The sequence below is a fragment of the Myotis brandtii genome, unplaced genomic scaffold, assembly GCF_000412655.1.
Source record: "Myotis brandtii unplaced genomic scaffold, ASM41265v1 scaffold2254, whole genome shotgun sequence".
Lineage (NCBI taxonomy): Eukaryota > Metazoa > Chordata > Mammalia > Chiroptera > Vespertilionidae > Myotis > Myotis brandtii.
This window is the reverse complement of record NW_005358456.1, coordinates 16373-28643: the sequence shown is the minus strand read 5'-3', so window position 1 is coordinate 28643 and position 12271 is coordinate 16373. Positions and strand designations below refer to the sequence as shown.

General features: G+C 33.6%; 1 protein-coding gene across 4 annotated transcripts in view; it reads left to right on the top strand.

Annotated features, from left to right (window-relative positions):
• The window catches only part of RCOR3 (REST corepressor 3), a 45958-nt gene that overhangs the window by 28373 nt on the left and 5314 nt on the right, over positions 1-12271 (top strand). For all 4 annotated transcript variants that reach the window (XM_005866240.2, XM_014539701.1, XM_014539700.1 and 1 more), the window contains 2 exons: positions 70-147; positions 7256-7313. In XM_005866240.2, the coding sequence (XP_005866302.1) occupies positions 70-147; positions 7256-7313 (136 nt within the window). The remainder of the gene's footprint in view (positions 1-69; positions 148-7255; positions 7314-12271) is intronic.

Genomic DNA, 12271 nt, shown 5'->3' with positions numbered 1-12271 from the left:
CCTTTTCATTTAGTGAGTACTCACCTAAGTACGTGTTCTGATTCATATTTTGGGTTATTTTTATTGAAGGTTCAGAATGCTAAGCAAGTAAACAGTGCACTTAAACAGAAAATGGAAGGAGGAATTGAAGAATTCAAACCTCCTGAGGTACGTCATTGAAGAATATCTGTGACTAACCTTGTTCTTTGAGTTATCCAGTGTTCAGCTACTATTTTGGTCACATGTGTTGTTAATACTTTGAAGGTTTAAGATTTTATAATATGGATAATTTATTAAGTCTATTTTGTGATAGTCTTTTGAGACTTGGCTAATAATTTAAGTTAAATAATTTTTCCTCTCTGCCTTTAGCACTTCCTGTCAAGCAAAGTAATTAGGAAATATAGCTATACAGGTAGGCCCAGTGTATGCAAAACCAGAAGGTCATTGATGAGCAAGCCAGTCCATTTCTGGGTCTGCAGCAGTGTTTGCTCAAAGCCCATTTCTGCTTGTGTGAATTGGTAACACAGCAAGAAAAAGATCACCAAATATAGAGCTAATTTTAACAGATTTCAATTTTAATTTAAGGTATTTGTCTTTTAGCTGAGATGTCCAGTTAGGATTTTAGTATGCAAACTTACATTCTTGTACTTATATCCCTGAGAATATGAAATGTAAAAACAATAAACAGATTGACCATTTTCTCAAATCTTGCTTGTATTTCAACTGAAACTTAATGTTTTTGCTATTTGTGATAATTATAGGCATTAAATTCCCATAAGGTTCAATCAAGTCTTTTTACAGAGCTATTATAAAATCTTTTTTCTCTCTATTTTTTTTAAAGATTACTATGTTACGCTTCATATCCTGGACTTGCCTTTCTGTTTATGTACTAACCAAATAATTTTATTTGGTCCTAATGGGATATTTCTCCACTCCCCCAACTAAATCGCAGGTCGAAATATCTGAAAATGAGTGTGTGTGAAGGGCTGGGGAGGGGCAAAGCAGAAATGCTTCAGAACCAGTGCACCCTGTGCCATCTTACTCAGTATAGCCTTTCAGAAAACAGAATCAGGGAGAAAGTTGTGTTTGTTTGTTTTGAATAATCTCTTTCAAGGTTAGGAAATGTTAAAGAATGAAATATGCATAGGCTAATATCATTCCAAACTCAGGTAGACTGACAAACATTCTGGTGACATTTATTTATTTAAAGATAGTGTGATACCAAAAATACTACTATAATTTTTATATTATTGCAGCAAAAATGCCTATAATATAAAAATATAACTTAATAATTAAATGTAAAATTGCAGCAGGTATTGAAAACATGATGGGATACCATGAAGAACTTTATGCCAATGTGTTTGAAAATTTAAACAAAAGTTAGAAATTCCAAGGAAAATGTCTTACCAAAATTATCTTGAAAAGGAAGAAAACCTGCCGTGGCCGGTTTGGCTTAGTTTGATAGAGCGTCGGCCTGCGGACTGAAAGGTCCCAGGTTCGATTCCGGTCAAGGGCATGTACCTTGGTTGCGGGCACATCCCCAGTGGGAAGTGTGCAGGAGGCGGCTGATCAATGTTTCTCTCTCATCGATGTTTCTAACTATCTCTCTCCCTTCCTCTCTGTAAAAAATCAATAAAATATATTTTAAAAAAAAAAAGAAAAGGAAGAAAACCTGAATAATTTATAAGCATTAAATAAAAAGAAAGAAAAATTAACATTTTTTTCTCAGAGGAAAATATCAGGCCCAAACACTTTTACAGAAAAAGTCTACCAAATTTTCAAGGAAATGATCATTCTAATCTCAAGCTTTCCAGAAAAGTGCAGAATCATCGCACTCATTAACATTCTATAAAGTAAGATGTACAAGAGTAATAGCACTTACAACTTCCCTATGTGCTACCTCATTTGATGCTCTCAGAAATTCCAAGAAGTAGATGAAGCAAATACTATTATTTTACATGAGGAAACTGGGCCTCTCAAGTCAGAGAGGTTAACTGACTTGATCAAGGTCACATGTCATAAATAGTGAACCTCTGGCTATATTTCAGATTCTTAGATTCCATTTGGAGTCTTAGATAAATATGCTGCCTCTTACTTTTGGAGGTTTTCATGTAACAGCAAAATGCTATAATAGATGCTCCCATTTAAATCCATGTATTGGGCTAGAAGTTACTGAACATTTATTACATCTTTTGGTTTATTGTAAAAATAAATCAAAATGAAACAACTACAATCTTAACTCTACCATTTGTACATTAAAGTTTGAACATTACTTTGAGGTTGATTTATTGAACTCATATGACTTGAAAATGCATATATTTTTTATCATCTAGAAAGTTTTATCAACATATGTTTATTATATTATTCCTATTGTTTTTCAGGGGAGAGCAAATTGAATAGATACACATATTTCAAAATACTAGGTTTACAGTCGTAGTAAAGACCTTGAAAAATCATGTAATCTATCACCTAAAGAATTTCTAACCTAAAGAAATTCACTAACTTTTGGAACAATAGGCTACTAAGTGATATAACTCAACTGGAAGTAAACAGTTACTAAAATGCTTTACTTACTCATTTGGTTGTATTTATTTTTATTTAGGGAAAATTTTGATGAAGAAAGTCCATATTTCGATAAATATATATTGATCACTTATTTCATGTAAAGCACTGTGTTAGGCACTGTGGGAAGTGTGTGTTTGGGAAAAGGGGGGACCCATAAAAATGAGGAAGAGATGAATTTTTTTTGCTCCTTTTCTCCATCTACCTTTAAAAAAAAGAACTTGCAGGGGGTGGGGCAGGGGAGGAAGGAGTTGAAATTGCAGAAACTGATTGGATTTGTATGATAGATTTATAAGTGATTTGTTAACCAGGAAAACAAGTGGTCATTATTCATTCTACCTGGGATCATCAGGGAATTCTTCCCAGAGGGGGCTGTTTCAACTGAGGTTTGAAGGATAAGTGGGATTTTTGTACATACAAAAAGGACAGGCACAGGGACTCATGAACAGTGTTTTGGTGTTGAGCAGTACATTCAAAATATAGATCCAGTGGAAGAAAATAAATGCATTTTAAAAAACTGATCAACAGGTATTCTCTGAACACTTATTATGTGCTCCTTATTGTGCTAGTAACTATTGAGAATTCACCAACCCATGTAAATCAGTCTTTTCTCAAGTAATATATTGTCTGCTTAGGAAGGCACACTTGGATTCAGAGGACCAATGACCACCAGGTATGAGAGAGATATTAACAAGGTAGAGCTGAACAGGGACTTCTTTGTGATAGAGATCAGCCGGTAAGGACCAGAGAATAAAAGTCCTTGTGTGACCTAGGAAGAGAAGTCTACCTTTTAAATTAAGTCAAATGGAAACACCTTCTAGTTTCTTCCATATAGGAAGGAAGTAATGAAAATTTTTAATTTTAGGGAAGCTATCCTGTCAGTATTATACGGGATAATTTAAAAACTTTGCAGCTTCTAAAATACCAAGCATATGAGTAATAAAGTAAATGGTAAAGGGGCACCGGGTAGGGCCAGGTATTAGTTGTAGACATGGACAGCAAGTGATAAATCCACAGACCATTGCAAGTAGAAATTAGTGTATTTCCCTGAAAGTACATGAGAGTGATGGGAGTGATGGCATGTTTGGTTATGCTTTGGTTTGTTTTGGGCGGAGGTAGGTGGAGGCACGGAGGTTAATTAATCCAGGAAGCAAGAAACTGAGAAAGGAATGCTTTTGAAGCGAGAAATTCCCCCATCTGTGGATGTTTCCATGCCCGGGGTTGGTGACATTCTTTCATATGGATGTTGTATGGAACTTTTGGCCTTGCGTGGAAGGTTTGACTTGGTGACCTTTTCTAACTCTTCCCACTCAGAGGTGTTACAAATCCACTACTGACAAAAATGGGACAGATATAAAGACAAAGTAAGTTAGCAGGGGAATAATGCAGTAGCGATGCTGAATATAGGACTAAACTATTTTGTATTCATAACTGTAAACCTACTTTTGCCCACCCTGTATTAGATTGTTTTGTTTTATATTAACATTTTATTATTTTTAAAACAATGGTATTTCAGACTGGGGTTGCTGTAGAATGTTCTCAGTGGTACCATCCAGTTAACCACAACTACCACACAGTTTCAGATTCCTAAATATATAAACTAATCTTTACCAAAGTTTCTTGGGTTTAATAGAGAATATAAAAATCGGTGACTGAAAAGAATCCTATGTATTTAAATTTTTTTACTCCTTTTCTCCTTCAGTCTGACCCCTCTTCCATTGCTTCCATTTTGTCACACCTAGACTGTTTAATTCCTTAGCCATTTCAACTCCTTCCTCCCCTCCCCTCCCTGCATTTTTCTACTGAGATTTCTTCTTAAAGGTTAGTTAACATTGGTTGATGCTAATGAGCAGTTTCCACAGCTCTAACTCCTTGTTTCCTTTGCATTTTTCTGAGCCCTGGACATAGATGTCAACCTCTCTTTTTCCTTTAACTTTTGAGAGGTTATGTTCTCTTTTATAACTATTATGTCTCAGCTGTATTATCCTTTCTATACATAAATATAGACATTCTCCAAGTTTTTATCCTCAGAGTTCATTTCTGTCTCTTCTCATTGAAAATACCAATCTTATCACTTGATATGTACATTTAAATGACACAATTGAAGGACAGATATTCTGCTAATAAAACAAAGAACATTTAGTCATAGCAAACGTGGTAAAACTGGCCATTCTGCCTGAACTCCATTTACCAAGTGTATGCCCCTGAGTGAGCAGCTACGAGGCTGGGAAGTGTGAGCCCACTGTCCCTTCAGTCAGTGTTAACTTCCACATGCCTCCTGTGTGAGTATGTCCTTGAACTTAGTGAGATTGTAGTATTTAAATATGTGTTCGTCTTTTTCATTCAATACTACCCTAAATTCACGCCAAAGGCTTCATCTGGGATTTAACTAAAAAACGAGTGGCCCATCCCAGTGCTGGAAGAATACCTAACGCTTTGGGCCTGTGTGCCCATCTCCATGGCTGCCTTTGTGAGAACATTTCAAAAGTAAATTTGACAAAACTTTTTAAAATTTATAGGCTGATTTTAGAACCTCACATCTGAGTAAGATTTGACTCCATTATTTTCCCTCATGAGCATTTGAGTAGATGAATCTCTGTTAGCCTCAAGTGGAACCAGAGCTCCACCTGGATATCATTGTCCACGTATCTTACGTTAAATTCATCATCTTAGCCTTCCTCCCCCATTTCCCAGATCAGTGTTTCTCACGACCTTTCCTGAGTTAACTCCAGTTCTTATCTATCCCACCCATCATATCAGCATACAGCTTGATTACTCTCTTGCTCATACAGTGCAAATGCAGAACAAAACAAAATGAAGTTATAAATCTTGCAAAAGATGCAAAACTTCATGAAGTCTATGAAAATAGAAGAGAATGGCTTTCATCACTTGCAACATTATTGACAGATGGGTATCTAACAAAATTAACAATTGAAGGAAAAAGGATGGTCACTCACAGATAAGCATTTCAAAAAAAGATAATTTGATTACCAAAAACCAAGAGGCCCTTGAGAAATTGTTGAAGTCTTCAAAACAAAGATAACCCATTCTATGCTCATATTATGAATTTCAAAGCTGGGGGGGTATTACCATTAAATAGTCAGAGAAGATATGCCAAAAACAAATAGAATGAAACATATAAGTTAAGGTCATTATTGTATTTTTAATGAACTAATTTTTTTATAAGTTTTCATTTCATATTCACATTAAATTGCAATCAACCTTTTATGATTTTAACCATTTACTTTGAAATATTTGGGCCTGTTTTAAATAGGTTCTAGAATCAATTATCCTTGGGTACCAAGGACCTCTTTTATCTACCTTTCACAGCCAGGCTAACATTAGATTGCCTGGGGAGCGTATGTTTACATTTTCTAGGTTTTCCTCTATCATCTTTTTCTTTATTTCTTTTCACTTCTTTAGCCTTAATTAACCTTTTCCTTATTACTGCCTCTGTATGTCCCATTCCCTCTCTTTTCTCTTTACCTTTTTACTGTTGTTCTTTGCTTCATTGCCAGTATCCTAACATTGAGCATTACCCACTGTCTGCCTGGCTTGCTTGCTTTTCGGTTTTAGTCTCATCATCTGGAATTCAGTGTTTTCTTTAGGTTTTTCCCTCCCTTTCTCTAAGTCCTGTTTTACTTTTTCTTCTCTAATAATTTTTTTTAATTTTGAATTTTTGTTTTATTCTTTCTTCTGAGTGCTTACTTATACCTCTTCACACGTGGTGAGGGAGTTGGTGTTACTCAGACCATGTGTGCTCTGTAGAAACTCTTATTGCTAAGACCATGAGTAAGATAAGACCTAATCACCCCTTCTCAAAGGAAGCCTTTCTGTTTTGCCCAGCATGCCCCTGTATCACACGAGGGCACTTTTCCTGGGCAGTTTCTACTGCAAACCTCCGGAGGCTGGTGTCCTTATGTCTGTTCCTCCATTTACTGCCAATGGTCCTTGATTACTGACAGGGGTATACACCAGTGAAATTCGATCGGTTGTTTAACATTGAATATTGCCATAATAAAAATCCTAAACATAGGATTTTTTTGAAACAAAAATATTGAGAGGAATATGGGAGGCCTTGGGGGAGATATTCTTAGAGTGAGTCACTTTCTGCTTCAGAAATGTTTTAGGGCTTAAGCCTGATCTACAGTTCTGTGTTAATTTATACAACACTATTTTTTTGAAATTGTCACAGGAGAGTGCCCACAGAATAATGGCAGCCTTCTCTTTAGCCTCTAAAGCACAACACAGTCATTTCATAAACAAAAATACTAGATTATAGGTAATATAATCTAAGTGTGAAGAGAAGAAATTTTAGAAAAAGTCACAGATTTCATCTAAAGAAAAAATAAAGTTTCTTAAATGTTTAAAATGAGGCTAAAATTAACATGTGCAGTGAGTGATAGGAACATTGTAGTTGAAAATGAGTGAATATTTTGGCCTGTTTTAAATAGGTTTTCTGACTAGAGTATAAATGTGAATGTTGTTCATTCTCCCAAACTGGTACATTTCTCTTTCATTATCTTTTTGTGTGGGTAAAAGGTAACTCAGAATATATATATAAATTCTTATAAAAGTGAAATCTTCCAAAATCAGAGTTTTAGTAATCTGATGTCTGTAATTTGGTGAAAAGTTTTTTAAAAAAGTAAGTAAGCACTTTGGAAAAATGTCTGTCTTCATATCCTCATTAGGAAACTTTTCTTTAATTTTGTAGTCAAATCAGAAAATTAATGCCCGTTGGACCACAGAGGAGCAGCTTCTAGCAGTGCAAGGTATATTAAAGATAAGCAGTTCTTTTTGTTAATAATCATTGAACTTGTCATGAAAGGTGACCACCGTAGTTCTTCCTTGCCTTTAGAAATGGGTCGAGAAAGGGCTCTTGTGTTCACCACAAAGTCCTGGTGACCAGGGACTCTGTTCTGTCCTTGTGAATATGACATACTGAGCCTCTGTGCATTTCGAGTCCTGAACAGTGTAACTCGTTCTCAGAACTAAAAAAGTGATGGTGCTGACAAGCTTGCACAGTCGTGTGGTCTCTGCCTCTGCTTTGGTATTCCTCAGTTGGGTTCATTCTTACCATATCAGTCATTGATAACGTGGTTAAAAGCTTGAATAAACTAGTATGTGTTTCTGGTTTCTCTGTATAATAGTGTATCTATTTGATAAATGTCAGGTATTGAAAATATTAATGGTGTGCTTTATTCTCAGTGTATTATAACTTACTTAAGAGATGTGCCACTGAATGCTTAGAAACCTGACTTTAAAAATGTATAGATATTACAAGAGATCTATCAAAAATATACATTTAGCATTTTTAATGCACTACAGTATTTATAAGAATGCTTTGTTGAATTCTATGGCAGAACATTTTTTGTATGAGAAATACTGTTGGGCAAATTGGAAGCATTATAAACTTGGATTTTCTCGTGTTTGAATTACTTAAAGAAGGGCAAATTGCATATTTTTATTCAATGTTGTAGGTTTTTTTTCTCCCTTCAAAATAAACTATCTGGAGGACTGATTGTGTAATTTTAAGTTTGGCCTGCAATCTGTTCCTTAATAGCTGATCCCTCTTTTGTTGAGCACTTATAGCTATTTTATCTAGGTTTACTACTGTAGGAGAATTAAGCCCAGAGAAACATACAAGTATACCTTTAAAAATATTTCCAAATATTCAAACATAGAGAATATATTTAACTCAAAAATACTATGCAAGCACCATTCAGATGTGAGAATAATGTAATTAAAGATTGATTAATAGATGGCTCTGCAGTTTGTATTAGAGTGAATAACTACCAAGCCAGTGTGATTTGAAATTGTCACAGGAGAGTGCCCACAGGATAATGGCAGCCTTCTCTTTGGCCTCTAAAGCACCACACAATCATTTCATAAATAAAATGCTTGACCCTGTGGAAGCAAGGTACTGGATATGCATTGAGCACATATATATTGTAGAACTATGTTTCTGAATGAGTCAGAACAAAGTTTAATTGATTTATAATGTTCAGTAATTGTTGTTTAAAATTACAAACTAGCGATTTAAAAATTAGTATTTTTCATGGCTTCTTCAAATGGCTTCTTCAGATTATTTAGAACTATGACTTATAGCTCTAACATAGTTATTTGAGTAGGCATTGCTTTTATTGACGTAAAGCCTGTGTTTCCCTCCATCGCAGTCTGTAGCCTATAGAATTTAACCCTGGTTTCCAGTATTCAGTTGCTTAAAGGTTAGTATATTAATCCTATTCTCTAGTGTAAGAAATTATCCCAGTGAGAGAATTTTCTGAAGAGAATCACCAAGGAAAATCTGGGCTAATGTTTCTCTATACTGCCCTCAGGATTTATAACTGTTCTTACAGCACTAAGGGATAGAGTCTGTTGAATCTTATGGCTGGGTTGGACATTATGCAAAGCTGCATTCCAGGGAAGGGACAATCCCAAGATTTACATATATAGTGTGAACTACATGTGTGGTCATTACCCCAGCTTATAAATATTAAAGAGTGGAGCATTTCTAGATATAATCAAACATTTCCTCTCCACTGAGATATATTCAGTATTATATTATTATGCATATCTAAAAAGTAACCCTAAATAAATTACACTAGTTCAGCAATTTATACAAAAAAATATGCATGTTCTTGGGATTTCAAAAGTACTTTATTAATATGTTAATGTCTTTGTTTTTATTTATTTGATTCTGTGTGGAATTTTTGTTTTCATTTTTTGTTATTGTTGTCGGTTTTGTTGTTATTATTGTTACATAAAATAAGACAATATAAAGCTATTTGTTTCCAAGATAGTTATTTGAGGGAGAATTAAAAAGTGCCATGTTTGCCTCATGTGTTCACACATTTATATAATGTATCTTATAAACAATATAATTATATAGTAATGTCACCTGTACCTGAGTCTCAGTGTGGTTGAGGTACATAATTGCAGTTTTTATTTTAACACGGACAGTTTGCTATCAAGAACTATTTATCTTAGCAGGCAATTGTTTTTTTGTACTTTTCTTTTTAATCTTTATTTATGATAAACCTTTATATGATGTTATTATGTGGCTATTTCAATTTTATTATGTTTTGATAGTAACATGTTTTAATTTACATACCATTTATATTTAAGACATTTTGCATAGATATTCGGATTTAACGCTCATTTGCTAAATGCTTTATTTTACCTTGCTCCTAGTTGACTATTACAGTGGCCTGAAGAGAGAAATACTGACTCGCTCTAGTGTCATTAGTGAGATTTGTCACTCTACTATTAAGTAAACTTTTGTTGTAACTCTTTTAAAGCCAACTAAATATATTAAGATGATTTCCTAGAACCTAGGAATATATATTTCCCACTTTATTTGCCATTATATTGTTAACTAAATACTAATGATTTAAATACTAAATATTTGAATATATTAATATTATTTTAATAATATTTAAATAAATAATAAATCTTGTACCCTTTTTTCTCCCTTATTTAGAAGAAAAATTCATGCTCAGACAAAATAGGAATGTGTGTTTATCCTTGTGTAATCTATCACTTTATTACATTAGTTTCAGTTTTTGCTATGTTATAACTTCAATACATTCTTCAAGAGTCCCCAAGTGGGATTTTATAAATGCTGATAATTTAATCCTCTTAAAATACTTGCCAAGAATGCTCTTTGTTCAACTTCTGTAATCTGTTTCAGCCTTAAGTATCTAAAATTTCTATTATAACAAATTAGTTAACAGTGAAGCCAATTATAGTCTTCACATATTGGTTAATGGTGAAATATCTCTGTTTTTAGTTTGTGTCATATAAATATTTTTTCTAATTTATAATGCTTTTAGAGATTATCCTAAAATCAATTTTGATATTCATATGATGGACACTTCTTATTTAGCAAGAATTAGGAAAGGCTGGTGTGGGATGAAGGGGGGAAAGGGGAGCATCTATAATACTTTCAAGTAAAGGTAAATTTTAAAAAGAATTAGGAAAGAAAATAGATTCTAGGTGTGTGGGGGTTTTTTTCAAGTAAATTGAACAATTATTAACTCTGTTAAAAATAACTTATAAAGAGTAATAACATTTACTCTTTAGAGTACATAGAGGCAGAAGCATGGTATACAATATTTGCCATTTTTATTTTAGATCTCCTCTTAAATGTGCAATATCTATTTTGTAGTCATTAGTGTTAAAAAATATGTTCCTCAACTAAAATACTTGTGCTTTTTAAGATAAAAAACTTTTTCCAGTTTTATCAAGATGTCAATTTTAATTTTTAGTTAACTTTTTGTATTGTTAGCCTTCTCATATAGAACAAGAAATAACAGGACTATGTTCAAGGGGATTATGCTTACAGTTCAGTGTTACCTTCTCTCCCTGTAGTTCATACATTCATTTTGTTTTAGGAGAAATGAAGTTGCAAATCTAGAACTTGTCTTCTTTCTCATCTTATCTCCTACTTTTTTAAAAAGCTAGAATCATGCCTAAAGAAGGAAAAAAAGATTGGGCAGTTGGTTAACACATAAGGATTGTGGTGACCTACCTAGTACATGAACAATCAAAAGGAAATGGAAATAGGAGATTCCTACCTTTTTAACTAAAAGGCAAGCCATATGAGTTTGTTCTATTATAACAGGTATAAGAATGGAGATCAAAAAGTATTGTCAGCCCTCTGCTGCACTTGCTTCAAATAATTAATGATTCAAATTAATTTTTTATGGAATTTAATGTTTAACTATGGAAGATGGGAATGTAAAACTCAGAAGAGAAGGGCTAGACATTAGAAAAGAGAATGTATGATTTTGACTTTTAGCTCTGGCCTAGATGCATCAGTCACTGTCCTGTTGCATGCAATTGGTAGCTTTTCTACCTTTCTTTAATACATACCCTTGAAGGGATTTTTAGGAGGTAGAAAGTAATGTATATTTTCAAATAGTTTGAGTTTAAAAATCTCTAACTGATAGGAAAGAACCACACCCTTGGAGTTTCTAGGTGTTACTGTGTTTTTATTTCAAGATAACATTTTTTAAAAATTGAGATTTCCTAATTATACAAGTACATGCTCATTTTAAGAAATTTTGCTATAAGAAGCAGGAAAAAATATCCCCCAAAATTCCACTCCTTAGAAGCAGTTTGCCTCTATAATGTTTTTGCTTTTTTTCTTTGTAGTCCACAATCAATTTTCTAAACTTTTTAAGTATACCAAAAACAGGTTCCTGGTATCCTTTCTATATAAGAAAAAAAGAGTCTATAATTCCATGTCCAGAATTGGGAAACACCATATCACAGATGTTCCTGAAGTTACTATCTTACTAGCTAAAGCTCAAAAAATATGAATGTATTTTCTTGGATAATATAGAATACTGATTGAAAATGTGGGCTTTCATAGAATTTAATGATAATATAGTATCCTAATGAGTTTCATTTTTATGTTAATTCCCCAAACAAAACTTTAAAGGTATATATATTAAAGGTTATAAGGTATCATCTGCCAGATAGAAGGCCAAGCTGTTTCATTTTAACTTTCAAATGAAATTTAGAAATTTGACTGAAAACAATTTTTTTCTCTCCCTGAGAAATTTATAATTTACCTCTTCCAGGGGTCTCTCAAATTTTATTCCACTAATCTTTGAAAACTGGCCTCTTGCCCTAAAGGTGAGAAGTTTTATTTAAAACCATGGTTCCAATGGACCCAAGCCTTTTACATCTTCAGGGAGAGAGAGGTTTAGTCACTGTATTT